Source organism: Bicyclus anynana, chromosome 4 (genome assembly GCF_947172395.1).
Source record: "Bicyclus anynana chromosome 4, ilBicAnyn1.1, whole genome shotgun sequence".
Lineage (NCBI taxonomy): Eukaryota > Metazoa > Arthropoda > Insecta > Lepidoptera > Nymphalidae > Bicyclus > Bicyclus anynana.
The window spans coordinates 8,693,635-8,714,984 of NC_069086.1; the positions used below are offsets into that span (position 1 = coordinate 8,693,635).

Genomic DNA, 21,350 nt, shown 5'->3' on the forward strand with positions numbered 1-21,350 from the left:
TTTAATCAAAATACGTTTAGTAATTTTCTGTTAAAAGTCAAAATAACTGAAATACGCCTTTGAAGTCGGTTCCATTTATGTATAAAAGATTATCGAATTTCTGATATATTGCGAAGAGAATGATTAAACATAGTAATAAGTACTTTTAGAAGTTATAAAACCAAATCAGTACAATGTAGTATTAATTTTCTTGTTTGACTTTTAATTGAGTTTCTTCCCTATTCTTTAGAACAATGATAACACTGCTGTTAAAGTCGCAAGTGAAGGCTAGTATACAATAATAAATTAAGCATGACTGAAGCATAAAATAGAGCAAGGAAGGCATACAATAATAATGTTGCGGCAATATCGAAAAATAATCAATCTTCTTTTGACGGGAGGTTGAAAAGCATTTATGTAGGGAATAATTAATATAAAAGCGGTGAGGAATAAGTCCTTATCTAGGGATATAAATTCTGACGAAGGCTCTTTATCAGAAAATCCTTTTTAAAGAAATCCTCCAATCTTATAAATTAGAAAGAGGTTTAATTACGAACGACGTCGCTCGGGAATACAAACACTTCATTTTTCAATTTAGTTTAAATTTTGTTTTACGACAATTGAAATTTAGGGTTATTGTTAGCGAAACACTGCCATGGTTTCATAGTTATAACACTGAATTGAAATATTATTAGTTACGAGTGTTATGCGTGTTATCTATATTGTACAACCATTAAGGAACTCTCAAGATTATAAGATCATTTGTTGTACATTTTTTTTTAAGAAATAAATCCCTTGATTATTTGCCTACATTTTTTATTAAATACTAGCGGAATTGCCGAGGAAACTATGGCTTTTTTCGTAAAAACAGCCTGTTTGATGCACGTCATTAACAGCCGATGGACGTCCACTGCTAGTAATAGGCCTCTTGTATGGACTTCCAAGCATAACGGTCTGTAGCCACCAGCATCCAGCGGTTTCCTGCGATCCGTTTGATGTCCTCGGTCTACCTAGTGGTTGGTCGACGATAACTGCCCTTTCCGGTGCGGGGTCGCCACTTCAGCACCTTGGGGCTCCAAATGCTCAACGAATGCAAAAATTCTCGACTTTATGTGTTAGTAGGTACTTAAATTAGTATCTCAATTTTTAAATTAATGTATTTAAGGTATTATCTCAACTATAACCTAAGCTTTATGAAATGATTGCCCTCTCTTACTTAGTTGTGCACAATATTCCATGCCCTCCAGACTTCAAGAACACGTGTTATGGTAATTTTTACGACCTAAACGGCCATTTTTATATGGATTCAGAACGGATGACTTTTATAGCCTTCCCATTTTTGAATGTCTCTTATTTTAAATAAAATGAAAAGAAAGCTCGGTAGTGTAGGAAACTTATTTTTTTATACTACTCTTGTTAAAAAAGTCAGCTTAATACTTTTGTCAATAAAGCTTCTTCAAGCATTGAATTCTCAATTAGGTGGATTAAATTAGATAATAAAAAAAAACGGAGAGGTAGTAACTTTATTGCTAATTCTCCGTTTTTTTTGATGACTCACTGAGTTCCTTCCAATGTGGGAATATGCCAGGCTTGCAGTAGTCAAGGAGTGCGGAGAGGAGAACTCCGCTATTCCAATCAGTTGTAAGGTTCCCTACTCGACATTCAGGCATCGCCGCCTGAAGCCACGAGAGCATTAGCTTCCTGAAACAATCATAAATTGTAATATCTCATTCTAGAGTAAACCGGTACGATGTCGCATAGAAACCAAAAGGGGTGTGGATTTTCTAACTTTGTTTTTCTTTCTTCTTCACCTGATGGTAAGTGATGATGCATTATAAGATGGAAGCGGGCTAACTTGTTAGGAGGAGGATGACAATCCACACCCCTTTCGGTTTCGTAACGGACCGGAACGCTAAATCACTTGGCGCTACGTCTTTGCCGGTAGGGTGGTAACTAGCCACAGCCGAAGCCTCCCGCCAACTTGGACCAATTAAGAAAATCTCAATCTGCGCAGCCGGGGATCGAACCCAGGACATCCGATTTGAAAATTCACCGCGCATACCACTGTGCCACGGAAGGACTCTTAACAGCTTAGCCCGCCTTAAATTGCATCATCACTTACCATCAGGTGAGATTGTAGTCAAGGGAAAACTTGTAAATAATAGCAAAAAACATCTTTTTAGGATGCTCCGGTTTCAGAGTGAAGCGTAGATTTTAAGGGTTTGGATGGTGTTACACTTTGGATATGTTTTTTTGCACAGAATAACAAATCCTCATTGTTTACTTATTTGAATACATTAGTAAAGATATTATAAATGCTTAGTTTAGTCCAGTGGTTAGACTATGAGATAGATACAAATTAACATGTGAAATGGGAATGTTTGCTTTGAGCATGCATATTCAGGAGCATACTTAAGAATAGCATGTATTGCTAGCAAAGGTAAACTGATGATAAGCATGCTCGTATGGAGCATACTTAATAGCACGTTTAGAGCATGTGTAACAGTACCTTATAGCCGTCAGTTGCGGTCATTAACATTAACACGTGGTCGTAGAATCAACCATAATCACAGAAAACATCCATAACCACCCTACGCCCGCCAACTTGCATTAGAGTAGCTTGGTGGGTGTAAGCTCAAATCCCCAAATTCAAATTGATTTAGAATTTTATTATTTTACTAAAATACTTACTGAGAGTTTTTTTTTTAATAATAGAAAACTTCTTGAAAGAATACACATGGCCGATAACGCGTCTTCACGTGATGAATATAAAATGTATATATAAAAATATGCAACCGTATGTATTATTTTATTAAAGAATCAATGTAAAAATAACAATTTAACGGTTTTTTAATGTTGACCATTTATGTAATTCCAAGATTTTCGCTTGTCAATGAATGTGTTAACACAAAAAGAGCGCTTTTAACAGGCTGTTAATGATGAATATGGACCATAATAACTATGCCGTTTTGTTTCATTACCATTTAAGATTGCTATATCTAATATAGGTAACAATTCCTCAGTAAAATATCTTTTATTTGATTCATGTGAGCTCGTAATTTACAATAGAAGCGTTAACGTCTAAGCGTTAATTATATTACATCGCGACGTATCACATCCCTTGATTGCTTTCTCAGGTGGCAGGGGCTTTTACGAAACTAACGATATTGATATTAAATCAAAGTTTTGTGACTTAATTAGCAGCTTACAACTAAATTGAGTTGGCAAGGCTTTCAATTAACTACTAGAACGTCAGTCATCTGTCATTTGTTTCTCTATTTTGGGAAAATATATCGCTACGTCATGGTACAAAATTGATGCAAAATTGCAATCCCCTTGATGTCCTCGGTCCATCTAGTGCGGGGTCGCCATTCCAGCACCTTAGGACCTCAATGTCCATCGGCTCTTCGAACTAGGTGTCCTGCCGATTGCCATTTAAGCTTCGCAACTCACTGTGCTATGTCAATGACTTTGGTTATTTTGCGGTTCTCGTCCTGATTCGATCTCGCAGAGAAACTTCATCGCCCGCTGAGTGACGTTGAACCTTTTTATGGCCTACGGAAACCTAGGCTGTGCTTAAGGTCTTTGCTGAGATTCTGAATGGACTATAGATATATTCAAGTGTTGAAGTGTTTGTACGCCACGCCAAACGCCACTATGTCAGCTCGTATACAGAAAGATTATACAGGATTATACAGCGAGGAGTACGACAGGGAAATGTGATCACCCGAAGCTATTTACCGCTGCATTGGAAGACGTCTTTAAACTTCTGGAGAACGTCTTTGGCATTAACATAATGGCGATAGGTAGGTAGGTACATCACTCAACTGCGATTTGCCGATGATGTGAGACTCTCGATGGTCTTAGTACCACGCTCAAGAACCTTAGCAGAGTGTTTCAACAGGTGGATCTTAAAATGAACATCAGTAGGTAAGACAAAAATATGTGTAACGCTTTATGTACCGCTCCACCTAGTTATCGAGGACTTTACGTTCAAAATTGTAGACGGGTATAGGTATATTATAAAGGGAATGAATCAATATATCTCATTAAATAATATATTGATTTGATTTTGATAAACCAGGAACGTTTATTATCTATTGTTTTATTTATTTATTAAACAAAGGACTTCTCATATTAATATTTTATCACAAAACTGTTCATACTTATTTGCGAAGTGCCGTCAATCTGTTATTTTAGCATACGCGTGGCTAGAATATGAAATTCAGAAGTTCGTGTTTCGGGAGTATCTTTAAAACAAGAGTGAATAGGCAACTTCTAGGCAAACATCTACACTTACCATTACGTGAGAGAGTTGCAAGTTATTTTCGTATAAAAAAACATCTCACCACGTTTTAAAGGGCAACGACCTACTACTGCATCAACTTTAGCAAAAAGTTACAACACAGTAAGGCGTAACGATATCAGCGTTTTGCAATTGCGAAAAAATGTGATGAAAGTGAACGAATAAGGTATATTAGGATGTAACGCAATAGGCGAGTCCGAGCAACGTGCTAATTGCTGTCTTGGTTGGCGTTTGATGCTGATGGGTACATTCATACACCTATACAGGGTGCTCGGTAGTATTTCACATAACTCTATGGTTATATTCTCTAATGAAAATTAATTAAAATGTCTAAGAACCATGTGTTCTAAAATGAATAGTTTCGGAGTATGTATTTCTTTTGTAAATAGATCTTAAATTGTGTCCCTTAAATCGCATCCTTATATGACCTAGCCTAATTTATTCATTGATAAACATCATGAAACTCATGAACTATGTAAAGTGCGGAGTGCCAGTTGCAATATCAACAGTGTCACCACTACGACTACGTATTTTAAAATTCAAGGATAGATAAAGGCGTGTGTTATATGGATACTCGGAATTATTTTAATTACTTTGTATAAAAACACATATTTTTTTTGTTAATAAAATATAAGATAAGCAGTTCGGCTCCTATATCCTATAAGTAGACTTGCAAATACCTTGTAGTTATGGAAAATACTCCCGAGCACCCTGTATAATATTGTTACATATACATACCGATATTATTTATTTCTCTCATTTATTTAATACTTCTTTTTTTTTAAATTTTTAACAATATAAGTATAATAAAATACAAAACATTATTAAAAATTTATAAAAAAAAAATTCACCCTCCCGCTGCGGGACATTTGAGTGTCCAAGCAACCGGTGGTCAGGGCTCCAGAGTGAGGAACCTCCTCACAATACGCGCCGTCTCAAGAATCACTGCCTTTTGTATCCGACTCTTGATCCAACAGTTAAGCGAAAGCTTCTTAAGGTGTTGGTCGAAGCTTTTCGCTATAAGACCATTGACTGAAACAACTATCGGAACAATAATAGTTGACTCAACATTCCACATGGCGGTAATCTCGTGAGCAAGGTCCAAGTATTTTGATACTTTTTCCTTTTCGGCTTTAACCAGATTATCGTCATGTGGAACAGTAATATCAACAATTATTGCACGACGCACTGACCGATCGACTAGCACTATATCAGGTCTATTGGCTACAATATACCTGTCAGTGATAATCGTTCGGTCCCAGTAGAGCAATGCACTGCTATTTTCAAGAACTGACGCTGGGTCGTACCTATAGTAAGGCATCTCAAAATCGATAAGGCCATATTGAAGAGCAAGCTGTTGGTGGATTATCTTGGCTACTTGATTATGTCTGTGCAAGTATTCGCCGTTAGCAAGGTGAGAACACCCGGACACAATATGCCTGAGGGACTCCCCAGGACGATGACACGCTCGACAGATGTCTAGAGTGCCATCTTTCATACCGATTATTATTATCAGCCTAAATTTAATGGCTCACTATAGGACAATGCCCTCCTTCCGTATAGGAGGGAAAATTTGGAGCTTATACCCACTACGTTGCTCCAATGCGAGTTGCCGGGATTAGGGCGATGATGTGAAATTACCGGCGACTATTACATTCCATGACGCGACTGGGGAATCAAACCCAAGGACCTCCGAAGCCACACAAGCTAACAAATGGACAATGGAGGCATTCTACTGCCATCTATACACCTACTCACAAATCTACCAATACTTAATCTTAAAGGTCTCTCTGATCGTTTTAGCACTACCGAAGTATTTCTCTAAATTGTGCTTAATCTACTTGAGAGAAAAGCATTAAAATCAGTTGTGTTATTCCGGAAATTAACACAAAAAGACAGACATAAAAGATTAACAATCTTTTATTCTATTATATGATTGGCTAGTTGAAACTTACCATCACTAAGTGCTGGCAACCGCGGAGCTGCTAATTACAGTTATCTGGTATATTAAACACTGCGATTTTATCTGATTCTGATAATTACGAAAGATAATGTAATTTAGAAACGGTAAAATGTTATATTTCTTGATACGTTTCTTAATATACATAGGCAAATGCACATTCAACAGTTTAACTTATTTCTTATAGAGTGTGCGCTCTGTTAACTAATACTTACGAGTAACACTGGTTTTTAATTAGATTTTTATCGTCTCTTTTATAGGCAGCCAGGCTTGGCCTATTCACTAATTTGGTCATTATTAACAACATATTAAAATAAACATTTTTTTATTCTGTACAAGTTAGCCCTTGATTACAATCTCACCTGATGGTAAGTGATGATGTAATCTAAGATGGAAGCGGGCTAACTTGTTAGGAGGAGGATCCACACCCCTTTCGGTTTCTACACGACATCGTAGGTACGTCTTTGTCGGTAGGGAGGTAACTAGTCACGGCCGAAGCTTCCCACCAGCCAGACCTGGACCAATAAAGGAAACCTCAATCGGCTCGGCCGGGGATTGAACCCAGGAACTCCGTCTTGTAAGACAACCGTGCATATCACTGCGCCACGGAGGCCGTCAAAAATCATTAATCACATCAAATCAACTGAGAAATGTCATTTACCTATTATATGATATCCTCCAAGGATGACATTTGGCACTTGAGATACTATATCTCAATATCGTGTATGTCAAATAACATACTTCATAGTTTATGAGTTAGCCTGCCTGCAAGGCCTTATTAGAGCCACTGTTAAGTTTATTGCCGGCTCTTCTCAGCAGAATATGCCTTCTGAACCATTGGTTAGAGTCTTTACAAATACGACTTGGCGTGTGACAATCGCTTGTAATAAATGAATTTAGATTTAGTCCATGTTTGACTCTCTAACGATCACTATCAGATGTTAACGATACTTATTCGATACGCTTAACGCTTTATCCTAGCCACGGGGACACGACACTAACTTCCTAAATCTGGGCCAAAACAAAAATCGAGTTTTATATTATGTACTGACGTAGACTAAAGTTCGTTTTGACATGTATAATTTTACGTTTATTTCAAATTTAAATTGTATTTCTTAATTAAAACAATTGTATGATTGTGGGTAAGTAATATATTCTCAAACAATTATATATATTGTAAAATTTGCGCGCCATTTATATGGCAATACACTGCGACTTTATATTTGTAAGACCATCAAGTATATTTAAGTGTATTAAGGCAAATAAAGTTCATTTTATTTCATTTCATTTAGCCCGAGCCAGAACTCGTACATAAAACCTTGTAGCTTGAAGTCGCATAATTTAACCTCTGGACCGACACGGCAATAAGTTAGTTAACTTAAGATATTGTATTAAGTTAATGGTAGTAATTTAATATTCAAACGTTAATCAATATATACAAGTAACAGGTATATATATTAGGTACCTAATATTAATTAGAAGTATATCTCAAGTTTATACCTGGGCGGGAATTTGCTCTTGCCAATTTGGTACCTCATGATGAGGGACCAGATTAATCCTAGGATCAGCTTCAGGTTTCCATTTACAATGTCCACGTTGCCTGAAAAAACAAATATTAACGTTTTCATTTAATAACTAAGCTGTTTAGATATTTTTTTGTATAACAAAATTCACAACAACCTTTCCTTTCATAACCCCCAAATATATATAAAAAACAAGTTTGAGTTTGCATGCTCGGATACAAGTGAGTCCAAAAAGTTGAATTTGTTTTCTTTAGGTGTTCCTATGGCCACCTTTTAACTCTATCATCAGACTAGCTTCATCCTACTAATATTATAAACGCGAAAGTTTGTATGGGTGTTTGGATGTTTGTTACACTTTAACGGCGCAACTACTGAACCGTTTTAGTTGAAATTTGGAATGGAAATAGATTTTACTCTGGATTACTAAGCACATAGGCTACTTTTAATCCCGGAAAAATCCATGGCTCCCGCGGGATTTGTGAAAAACTAAATTTCACGCGGACAAAGTCGCGGGCGTCCACTAGTGAAGCTATAAGTTATTGCTTTGTCACAGAAGATACGGAGGTATACCAAATTTGTTTTTTTTATTGCTAAAAGGTACAAGGTAAATTGAGCCTACGTCTTAAAGCTAATTTACATACTACGAGTTGCAGAGAAAACTAAACAACAATGAAAAAGCTCGTCACATTAGTAGTATCACTTACCGATATTAACAAGCTTAACACCATCGTCTTCGATGGCCTGGAGCGCGGTGGTAACGTTTTCTAGCTTGTGGTGCTGGTTTGTTGGGTTCGAACTCCATCCCTTCAGTCTGCGACCCTGCAGGGCTTCCACCAAGGCGCATAATACCGTACCATCGCAAAGGTCTTCGACTAGATCCACAACCTAGCATAAAAAATAACCATCAGGTAACAATTTATAAGAAGCAAACGATCGTACTTAAGGCTAAGTTACATAAGGTAAGTTTTTCTAATACGACCGAGAGTTTTTCAGTGCCATCTGTGCGTAATCAACTGTCCCGTAAGGCTATGTGTGTCAATAGATAGATAGACATACGGAAATAATTTCTGGCCTAACGGCTCAGTTGATAACGCGCTTAATAGTGAAACCGTAGGCGATAGCATTGTTGCCTAGAAAGTCAGTGTTGTTTATATTCTAGAAACTCTCATAGTGTAACTCAGCCTTTAAAAATATAGCAATAAAACGTATAAAATTGATTTTCTAAACGCGTTTGCTGTAAAAACAGACCATGGTTTTTATTGCATATGTTGAAGTACACAGCCGTACTCTACAAGTAATTTTGTAGTTAAATACAGAAACTATTATCTCTACTGTATACTCGTACATACCTACAGCAATATCTATAAACGTAGTACAGAAGTTTCTTGTTAAAATTGTTCTTCACTCATTCTATTCATAGTTCTATGATTTTATTTATTTAACTAGGTCCACTAGAAACATCTAAAAGAATGAGTAAATACTTAGTTTTGACTAAAGATCTTGCTCAATGAAGATCTCTAATTTTAGTCACGCTATTGTAACACCAGTTGTTTGTAACATTTATTTCTTGTGTTGTTTTTATGTATTACTAAATATTTTGTTGTCTGGTGTAGAAACACTATTTAAAGGAAGGTTAAAAAAGGTTGAAGGTTAAATAAGTTTAAATATTTTGATGTTTACAGATTTTGGAGATATTTCTTAGTTAGGTAATATTGAATTTTTATTCAAGTAAATTCAAGTCATTGCTCAACGTAAATGTTATATAATTTAGTTAAGCAGTCGATATCCATCAGATAATATTTGCACTTAATCTTAAACATATTAATGAAAGATTATACGAAAATATTGCTGTATAGTGTTTAATAAATGAGATTCAAATTTATAATCGTTTATTTTAAGAATCTTTAGATTACAAACGCTTTTGGGAACTAATACTCGATAGTTAAGTACGACGTTTGTATTTTTGAAACATTAGAAAACTGTTTACCTTTATGTTCATCGGTTTGAGCGTCTCGTTAATCCAGTTTCTAAACGTATTAGCTTGGATTTCTACCCATAGATCCTCGTGACCCTTGATAGCCATGGCTTTAGCAGCTGTTCCCTCCGCACTGCGCGCTGCTAGACCAGCTTGGGTTATTCTTCCGGCCGCCCCTTCCGGGGAATGCGCCTTCAAGCCCTGATGAGATATTCTAACCCCCTCCATGATGCTGTATTCGTCAGTTATTGTTTGAAGAACTATACAATATCCTTACGATTATTTCAGGCATTGTTTTAAACATTTTCGTTATCTGAAAAAGAAAGAAAGTATTTTTAAAATTTGTTTTAATTATATTTGTGAGCTTCTACATATATTGTATCTCTATTGACTTCTTACACTAGGTTAGGTGAAGCCAATTTTTATACTGACAAATAGTTAAATAAACAAATAGTTAAATGCAAAATGTTTCGAGCACCTGACGAGCGAGGAGTGAAGTGCGTAATAGGTGTTCAATTCTGATATTATAGAGAGGAATATTTAGTATTTTGGAATACGCTTATGTTGGTAGCAATTTATTGTTTAAAGTAGACAAATGGCAAGAGTCTTTATGGTTTATATCTTTTGATGTTGGTGCGGTAACGAAGTGAAACACCTAACGCGGTTAACACCGAAAGATTTAAAATAATAAATAAATTTCTTATTCTACATTATGAACTTCCACAAAGCAACGCATGTTCCCATTCAGTACTCATTTGTTTACAGCCCAATAATATTAATAGCCTATGCACAAGACGTTTTTTAAACGAGCCGATGATGCATGTTTTACACGATTGTAACATACAGGTTACACAAGATAATCATTCAATTCAAGCATCAGGCATGTTGTTGAATCTTTGCAAACGATATTTTCGTTTGTATCGCTGTTAATTGCGCATATACGCCGACGATGCAAAGCTGAAACGCACGCTCGTAGCGATATAATACGCGCCGATAACGCGCAGTGTACGCGATTACGCTTTACGATCCTGACGATGACATAACGAACGACAATGCTTCCCAAGCAACACAAACACAAGATTCGCTGACGAGGACGAGGTCCCCCATATCTGACGTCACCCAGACGTGGGCTTTTTAACTCATGATCTCGGGGACACCCGGACTGATACACTCAGGCCAAAACACCCTTCCCGAACGGCCCTCTAAGCCAAGGTCCGAGTCTCAGAGGACAATCCCTTAGAGAGTCCCATCTACTCTGCTTCTGCCTTCGGGCCCCATTAGGCGATGCTTCTGCGCTCGTTAAAACCCCCCGGTGACGCCGCTGAGGTCCCATAAGGAGCCTATGGCACTTACACAATCAGAAAAAAAATCCTGGCAGTGTGTAGATAGCCCGAAAAACGCACGTCTTCAGCTCGTTTAGAAAACGTCGTGTGTGAACACCCTAAATATCGACCATCCTAGTTAATGTGTGAACTGTGGATCGTGATGCCAGTCAATGTCAACGCGCTAAGAGTTGTGTGCGGATTGATCACGTATGCTGCTTTGCTGTGATTGATGACACAGCCTGAACCTTTTTTACGGTTCATCTCTACCTGCCGCATTTTTAGTAGGTACCTAGATGTATCTACTGTTGAGAATTAATAATAAATAAAAATGTCTGTGAACTTTTTCGTAGTATAATATGTGGCTTCGGATGACGTCCTGAGTCAAGGCTGTGAATTCTCAACCTCAAGTGAGACGTGATAGCCCAGTGTATCTGACCTCTTCCTTCGGGGGGCGTAGGTTCGAATCCGGTCCGGGACATTCACATCCAACATTTCAGTTATGTGCATTTTATGAAATTAAATAAATTAAAAAGAAAAAAAACAAGGTGAGGAAACCTGCATACCTAAGAATTTACTCAATTCTCTACGCGTGTGAAGTCTGCAAATCCGCATTGGGCCAGCGTGATGGACTAAGGCCTAACCCCACTCATTCTGAGAGGAGACTTGTGTTTAATAGTGAGCCGAATATGGGTTGATAATGATGAAAATCTCAACCTTAGAGAGCAAGTTAAGCCGTCGGTCGAGGTTATAAACATTAATATCTGATAGTGATTGTAAAAGAGTTTAACATTATCATCCTGAGCCACCAAAGCAGCTTGGTGTGTTAAATTAAGCTTCACAATCCAAGTGAGTTATTCTCTTAAAGACTGTCATCAGCCGATAAAGTCCACTGAGCTAGTAGTAGTGTAAGTATTGATATTTACATTGAAACTAGCAAAGAGTGACAAAAAATATATACTTCTTAACATATCACTTACACTTTTTAAAGGAACTGAATTTTCAGCACCTATAAAAGCTCATTCGGACGCTATAATATTGGTTTATTTATATAGAAATTAGCCTTTAAAACTATCAGCACCGTTAAAAGCTAAGTTAGTCTCTAAATAACTAGCTATTTGGCTACCAACAGACAGTTGCAAGTAAAATATTTCTATGGAATCAAAGTTTTCACTTAAGTAGGCGGGAACTTGGAAGTAGGCGCTCAAGCTGTTACGGCAGATAGATGTCACAGAGTGAGTTTGCAAGTTGTTCCACAGATTATGAATGGAGCTCGGGTGATATATTGCGTAGTTAGGAGAGGTTTCCGTGATAATGACGGTTGTATCAATTTATTTCTAAAGTGATATTTAATATGGACAACTATTAATCTAATTTTATAATCGACGGACGCCTGCGATTTCGTCCGCGTGGAATTCAGTTTTTCACAAATTCTGCGGCAACTATAAATTTGTCTGGGATGAAAAGTAGCCTATGTATTAATCCAGAGTAAAATCTAAGTCCATTCTAAATTTCCGCCGAATTGCTTCAGTTGCGTCAACTGAAGCAATTCAGCTGAAATTTAGAATGGAAATTGAAGCGCAAAGGAGGACAAACATACAAACAAACATACACACTTTCGCCTTTTTTTATTAATTACAAGTTAGCCCTTGTCGCTTTATAATATCGTCGCTATTATATTGTATCGTATAATTATATTGTCGCTTTATAATATATAATGTCGTCGCTTTTATAATATTAGTGTCATGTAATATTGTGATTACATTAATATTTAAATAATCTAGCGTTGTAGGTCTCATAACTAATACACTATTTGAGAAACTATATCTTGCTATTGCCTCTATTTTCAACCCTTGAAAAAAGAGGGGTTGTAAGTTTGATGTGTCTGTCTGTGGGCTGAAAGTGAAAGATGTGCATTTTGGTGAGCGTGTCTGTGCCATCGTGGCTTTTAGGAATAGGTCAATTTTAAAGATGTCGTTTGTTTGATTAAAAGCTTATTTGATCCAGACGGTTCTTAGCTATAACATGATGAAAATGTAATGAAAATTATCTTTTATATTATTTTTTAATTCTTTTTTTATTACTAGTTAGCCCTTGACTACAATCCACCTGATGGTAAGTGATGATGCAATCTAAGATGGAAGCGGGCTAACTTGTTAGGATGAGGATGAAAATCCACACCCCTTTTGGTTTCTACACGACATCGTACCGGAACGCTAATCACTTGGCGATACGTCTTTGTCGGTAGGGTGGTAACTAGCTCCGGCTGAAGCCTCCCACCAGCCAAATTCTGATTTAAGCTGAAGTAATTTGTATTTTCTTCTATTTTTTATTGGAAAGTAGGTAGGTAATGATCTAGTTTGATCAACACGTGTGGCGTTGTGTAGGTGCGATATTGTATTACACAACATGCCCTTGCCGTTAATAGTTGTTTGTTATGTTGCAATACACTAATACCTAAGTCTGACTGTACCTACTAATACATGATTTTTTTCTAGTTTAGTATTTTTTATATAGTGGCCAAAATACATTTTATAAATACATATATTACCTAAATAATATCTCAAAATTATATATATGAAGATATTTTTCACTACTCTTGCTCAAAAACACTGTCATATTACTACTTCGCAGCGGGGCTAAACAAGCGTTTTAGCCTCTACGGGCTAAAGTAATTTTGTTTTTTTAACTCTTGTCTGTTACGAGTACTAGCCTACTTTATAACGAAGGAGGTAAAATAGAATCATCTTGAGTAAGGCCCTGATTGTTTTGAAAAATAAAAACTTTAAATTCGAATGAAATGCAGCAAGGTCGTTTTAGCCCCTTGTATAATAATCTACTATTTTGTAGGAAAATAAATTCTCCAAGAATTTGGACTTACTAGCGCAATGCAATTGCACGTTGTGGGTTCGTCGGCTTTTCGCGGATAATAGCAAAATAAATAAATTATTATATATGATCATGATAGGTTTACTTTACAAGCACTTGTAAAACTTTAAGCATTTCCTTTATTTTTGCTTTAGAAGTATTTTCTCTACATAAAAGTTTATCGCATCTTCGTTGACGGACGACTAAATAGGGTGGAAGCCAAGCAATCAATTGTGTTGTTAGCTGTTAAATAAAGCAAGGGACATAAAACCTTACATAAAACCCCATAGACTTAAAACAGGTGGGCCCTCACTCTTTGAATTGCCTCTTTTAGGACTTCTTGTCGAAATCAATAACGCTCCGTAAGTTTCCCCTCCAGTAATTGCAGCCTGCGACATTGTTTCAACGGTAATATTTAGCGGCAGATGTACGAGTATGACTTGGGAAAATTAATGATGACTGTAATTATGGGCTCGCCGAAATGAGCACGAATTTGTCCCTTTATTAATCGACTTTGTTTTTTTTATTCTCTACAAGTTAGCCTTTGACTACAATCTCACCTAATGAGTGATGATGCAATCTTCGATGGAAGCGGGCTAACTTGTTAGGCGTAGGATGACATCCACACTCCTTTCGGTTTCTACACGACAGGGTAGTCTGTCGGTAGGGTGGTAACTAGCCAAGGCCGAAGCCTCCCACCAGCCAGATCTGGATCAATAAAAAAAAACCTCAATCGGCCCAGCCGGGGATCGAACCCAGTACCTCCGTCTTGTAAATCCACCGCGCATACCACTGCGCCACGGAGGCCGTCGAACTTCAAAAAAGGTTTCTCAATTCGACGCGTATGCTTTATTTTTTTAAATGTTTTTTACCTTATAACTTCGTCATTAATTAACCAATTGTAAAAATTCTTTTTTGTTTGAAAGAATATACTTCCAAATTAGTCCCGAATAATTTTCATGAAAATCGGTTTAGTAATTTAAAATCAAAATAACTGATCTACTTTGATGTTAAAAAGATTGTACAATATGTTGGAATGTTTGTTTGTCTAAAATACATAACAGAATTCTAGGACAGGTATGCTCAAAACACGGAAAAAACTTTGTATGGAATGCACATTTAGATTGGTGGACAACGTATAATTAGTCAAAAACTAAAAACGAAGATCTTGATATGGGAATCGATTAAAAGGGATTACTGAGAAGAACACAGAACATAATCACACACACACATCTTCAATTTACTTAATAAAAAGTTCAATATGTATGCAAAAGCACTAAACCGCTGGTACACAGTCGACAACTGATTTAATTTTGTCGGCGCTTCTTTATAGAGTTAATTATGAGAACTGCAGTAAAATTTTACGAGGTAAACTAATTACGGAGTATAGAGGAGCTGTTCCGGCACATGTTGAAAATAAGGTAAACTTTAAAAAGTTCAATCAGACTTAAAACTTACTTTGCAGATCATTGGGTATCAGTTTTAGATTATTTGAATACTAGCGGACGCCCGCGACTTCGTCCGTACAAACTTTCAACCCTTAATTCACCCCTTTATTTTTTAAGCTATGTTTTGCTCCAAGGTCCCATTTTCAGACAGACTTACTTTCGCATTTATAATATTAGTATAGATTCTAGGAGAAAAATAAAGAATACAAACGATAACACAACCCGTATTTACCAAAAATCTTTTACGTAGCTAGATACGTACGATCACGTATGAAGTTACTTCAAAACCGAAATAAGAGAGACTACAATATAAAATTGTGATATAATGATTGAACGTTAATTAGGTACGCAATTACCGGAATATTATAATTTTTATACCCCACGTGATGTTAAGCAAAATTCATCGTCTATAATAAATAATTAGCTTTGAAATACCATCAGTTGAATCTGGAACCATTTTGAATCGACCACATCACAATTAAATCCTCTTTAAAAGTTTGATCATACATTTCATACCTACATTATCGAAAATTAATTTTAAATAACAATGACCGCGTGGGTAATATTACGTTTAAATTGGCTTGTCGCGCGTCGTCGATAAATATTAATATTAGTATTGATAAAAAACGTTGTGGGCAGTATATTTGCTACAGCGAGGAGCCGAGGTGTCGACGTCATCTCTATTTTGGTTTGTCATGATCATCAACTCATGACATGTCATCTTGTAAAGTGATAAAGCATACTTAGGAGTACATTCTTATTAGTTCAGGATCCGAGGAGCATTTTTACAATTGACTAGCTGACGCCGCGCGCTTTCACCCGCGTGGTTTCTGTTCCCGTAGGAATACGGGGATAATATCGATAAATGGGCTATCTAAAATTGAAAGAATTTTTAAAATCGGACCGGTAGTTCCTGAGATTACCGCGTTCAAGCAAACAAACTCTTCAGCTTTTATTACTATAGATTCGTCGTTATCAACCCATATTCGGTTCACTGCTGAGCTCGAGTCTCCTCTCAGAATGAGAGAAGTTAGGTCAATCCACCACGCTGGCCCAATGTGGATTAGCAGACTTCACACACGCAGACAATTATGAAAATTCTCTGGTATGCAGGTTTCCTGACGATGTTTTCTTTCACCGTTTGAGACACGTAATATTTATTTATTTTAAATGCACACAACTAGGGGGTAATCAAATGTAGGGGGTAATCTCTGGATCTACAGAACTGATTTTGAAAAAAAAATATCATTCGTACAAATCATGTACAAGTACAACTACCTAAATACTGTTCTAATCTTACAAAGTTATTTGAACTATGTCTATGTAGGCGCTACATAACCACAGTTGTTCAATAAAGCGTGGTATATTTTTTATCTTTTAGTGTAAAAGGAAAACACCCATGTTGTATGAATTCTACGCACGATACTGTATGACGTTACCGTAAAAGGCAAGAGAGTTAAACAGTGGAATTTATGCTAAAAAAATAGTAATTCCTTATCTTATATGGCTAACTGGTCTCCGCGCATCAGTGAGCATTGAGTCATGCGACAATACACGCATCTTAATACTACAGAGTATTTATCTTTATGTAGTACTAAAACAGTGCTGGTCACGTTACAAAAATCTATACTTTTTATATGTATACCAGGTCACTTTGATAAATTATAAGAAGTAGAAAATCTTCGATATAATAGTAACTTAAAATGCCATGAGCGCCTCAAAAAAACGGCAACACGAAATAGAAGCATAAATCAATTTGTGTCTCTATTAATAATTTACAGTGGTCTGTAATGTCTCTGTTAACAATTTATAGTGGTCTGTAATGTCTCTATTAATAATTTACAGTGGTCTGTAATGTCTCTATTAATAATTTACAGTGGTCTGTAATGTCTCTATTAATAATTTACAGTGGTCTGTAATGTCTCTATTAATAATTTACAGTGGTCTGTAATGTCTCTATTAATAATTTACAGTGGTCTGTAATGTCTCTATTAATAATTTACAGTGGTCTGTAATGTCTCTATTAATAATTTACAGTGGTCTGTAATGTCTCTATTAATAATTTACAGTGGTCAGAACTGTCAACTACGTTTACAGAACGCATGTGTAGTCAAACTATGTGATTTATTAAGCCATAAAAAAAATTTAAAGCTTTCAAAAACCGTTTGTTTGACCGAAGATATTATTTAAGTGATGAATTTTTAATGAAAACCATTTCATTAAAGGTGGTTCCTTCGCCATACAAGACTGGATAACATAATATTTAAACTACAAATCTATACTAATATTATACAGCTGAACAGTTTGTTTGCGCTAATCTCAGAAACTTTAATTCTTCTAAAAGGAAAGTTATAGGCTATACATTATCACGCCAAGACCAATAGGACCGGAGCACCAATGAAAAATGTTTCAAAATCGGGGGATTTTTCCTATTGAGAGCTTTCGCTTCGAAAAAATCATGTATGACATAATTGTTCCCCTTTAAAAGTTCTATTTGTGAAAAACTGAAATCCACGCGGACGAAGTCGCGGGCGTCCGCTAGTTGTAACATATAATTTTTGTACCGAGCAACTGGTTCTTTCATTCACTGACAGACTTGACTTTTAAAAACTCCTAGCACATCTTTTCTGGTAGTTTAGTAACTAACTTTATTACCTTAGAGTAACTAGGCAATTTAAGTAACTATATAATTTTGCAACGGGGTTAAATAGTTCAAGAAATCAATGTTAACAACTTGCCAATAAGTTACATACTTTGCTCGTCCATAACTTTATCTAGATAATTACGATATCTTAACTATTTAGTAAGAATGTTGATGAAGAGTCGAGATGCCAAACTGGGATGTAAACTTACCTAACTGCGTGACGTAAACGTGCAATATGGTCTAACAGCATGTGATTGCCAGATCTTCGTAATTTTTTATAAGCTTAAAATTGGCAGATCATGGCCCTACCATGGGCAACTATTCATTGGATTTTACCATTTGGACCATGGTAGCTTTGATAGGTAACATGATAAGGGCCTAGACCATCAATTACTTGGTTAATAATAGACCTTGTTTGGCTGGTGGGAGGCTTTGGCTGTGGCTAGTTACAACCCTACCAGTAAAGACGTACCGACAAGCGATTTAGCGTTGTACTATGTAGTGTAGAAACCAAAAGGATTTTCATCCTCTTCCTAACAGTTCGCTCGTTTCCATCTTACATTGCATCATCACTTATCATCAGGTAAGATTGTAATCAAGAGTAACTTGTAAGGAATTAAAAAAGATACAGGATATCATGAGAAGTCGTATCCTCAATTTACCAGAATTTTAGCTCCGTTGCAACTTTTCACTAAATACCCTTATGGCCATATTTATAAACATGAATTTAATTTTACTGAAACTAAAATGGACCTAAAGCTATTTAAAGTTCACTTTACTTTAAAGAAAATTGACGTTTAAATCTTAGTCTATGTCTATATTTATGGCCGTAAAAGTAAGATATTTAACCGTCTTTTTTTCAAATGGCTGCCATAAAGTCATTGGAACCCTTTCTCCAATGACTTTATAGCATGAAATGATTAGTCGTAATTATAAAACGTAATTTTTTTGTTATATACCTATTCCTATAAAAAAAATACGTTTTATACGTGGTCGGTTGAGAGTCTTTACCCTTGAAAACTGCCACCTTTCAAAGCCTGTGGTGGCTAAACATAAAACTAAACTCTATAGTTACATATTAAACTTACCTAGTAGGAGCATGAACTGACAAACATTCAGGTATTATAAAATTACGAAGGTCTGGCAATTTCAGGCCCTCAACATATTGCTTGATATACTCATCAACTAATAGCGACATTGCTTCTACTAAACAATTTACTCGTAGATATATAATTTGTAAACAAGATCGCGTACAATATAAACAGTTACTGAATATTCGCCCAACCAGTTAAATGTTTGTCTTAGGATCTATGCAATTCCTCAAGGATGGTTCAGTTCGATTGTGTATAGATTATAGACCTTATCGTAATTATAATACTTCCCGTTGATTTTACAGGTACGTAAGTATTTAAAAATTGTCGTATTTTACTGCGTCGTTGATCTAGTTGTTAGCTTATGTGGTTTCGAAACACGAGGTCCTGGGTTCAAATCTGCTAAAAGATGCGGAGCTCTTCTTTCTTCTAGACATCCTACTAATATTTTAAACGCGAAAGTTTGTATGGATGTTTGTTACTCTTTAACGCCGCTACAACTGAACCGATATTGGATTAACAAATAGGGTACTTTTCATCCCGGAAAGACATGGCTCCCGCGGGATTTGTGAAAAACTGACCTCCACGCGGACGAAGTCGCGGGCGTCCGCTAGTTAAAAAAAACTCTCAGCCCGTGATTGTGAAGTTGGTGGAAAAAAAGAAAAGCCTTCGTTTTGAAACAAAAATCAATATATATATATCTCTGAATTGAAATTGAAGTGTCTGTCTGTGATTTAAAAATAACGATGATTTCTTAAATGATTATACTTATTTACAAGATACCTACTAAAAAACAATCAAGCTTTTTTTAAAGTTTTTGTCTGTCTGCCTGTTTGTCCGGGTTAATCATTGGAACGGCTGGACGGATTTTAATGGGACTTTCACTGTGAGATAGAGTTTATTGAGCAAGAAATAGGCTAGTTTTTATCTCGCAAAATCCATGGATCGTGCGGGAATTCCAAAAAATTCAACTCACGCGTACAAGGTAGCATTCGTCCACTAGTAATAAATATTTTTCAAGCTTAAAGAGGGATTAGAGATGGCCCGTTGGATTTTCACCGAGTTTTAAGAGTTCTACTCTGTTTTCTTTATCGTGTCTACACAAAGTTTGTAAGCAAAAGTATGCACAGAATATATAATTGTTATGTACATATGCGTGGAGTACATGACGTGGTAGTGTTTGGAGGCCCCAGGGCCTGTTGACGTTTTATCCGTGCGTTGGAGGTACTTGTTAATTATTCATGTAATCACGTAGGACTGTAGGTGCCTAAGGTTGTCTACGCACATAAGAACCTATATAAATTATAGAGCGCTTTCAAAGAAACACATTTATTTTAATGAAATGAATTACTACGCAATGGCAAGAAAAATTACGATTTATCATGATTATAGTAACTAAAAACACAAAACTACAATTATATTATAATAATAAAACCCATCCCGTTATTTATCGAGTATTTTAAAATCAGTAGAGGGTCCAAAATATTGAGTAATTTAACATGTCACTCAAAGCAATAAGTTACTATTTAAACATGCATTTTTTAAATTTATTTACGAAGATTTTAACATCGCTTAAATTTTATTATAAGTGTAGGTATATCTAATTTTTATCTTCATCATTAACACCCATATTTGGCTCACAGTTTCACTGAGTCTCCTCTCAGAATGAGAGGGGATAGTTAGTCCATCAGTCTGGCCCAATGCGGATTGGCAGACTTCACATACGAAGAGAATTGAGAAATTTCTCAGGTATGCAGGTTTCCTCACGATGTTTTTCCTTCACTGTTTGAGATACGTTATATTTAATTTCTTTAAATGCATATATCGAATAGTTAAAGATGCATGCCCCGAACCGTATTCTAACTTATACCCTCCGGAATCGAAGGCAGAGGTCATATCCACTGGGCTATCACGGCTATCTAAATTATTCAAATTAATTATTTAAAAACCACATAGTAGTAAGTAATTTGCACGCCAAATAGGCAAGATACATTTATTATTTGCATCACCTATCACATGTATACGCATGTATCTGCAAATAAATAAATCGATTGATTGAAGTAGCGCAATGCTTAATTCTGATAAGTAGTTTTTCTAAATTTTTAGTCTAACTGGTATCTTTACTAGTTTAAGCCACACGAGGCTTAACACCTTTGCTATACTAATATTATAAAGGTGTAGAACTTGTTTGTTTGATTGGTTGAACGCACTAATCTCAGGAACTACTGGTCCGA

The 21,350-nt window shown here is 36.2% G+C and overlaps 1 protein-coding gene across 2 annotated transcripts in view; it reads right to left on the minus strand.

The window, feature by feature from the left end:
• LOC112045656 (filamin-A) overlaps positions 1-21,350 on the minus strand; it is a 135,599-nt gene that overhangs the window by 99,005 nt on the left and 15,244 nt on the right. For both annotated transcript variants that reach the window (XM_052881380.1, XM_052881381.1), the window contains exons 2-5: positions 9,756-10,056; positions 8,473-8,653; positions 7,746-7,845; positions 1,538-1,680 (exon numbers count right to left, since the gene is read on the minus strand). In XM_052881380.1, the coding sequence (XP_052737340.1) occupies positions 1,538-1,680; positions 7,746-7,845; positions 8,473-8,653; positions 9,756-9,971 (640 nt within the window). In that variant the 5' untranslated portion in view covers positions 9,972-10,056. The remainder of the gene's footprint in view (positions 1-1,537; positions 1,681-7,745; positions 7,846-8,472; positions 8,654-9,755; positions 10,057-21,350) is intronic.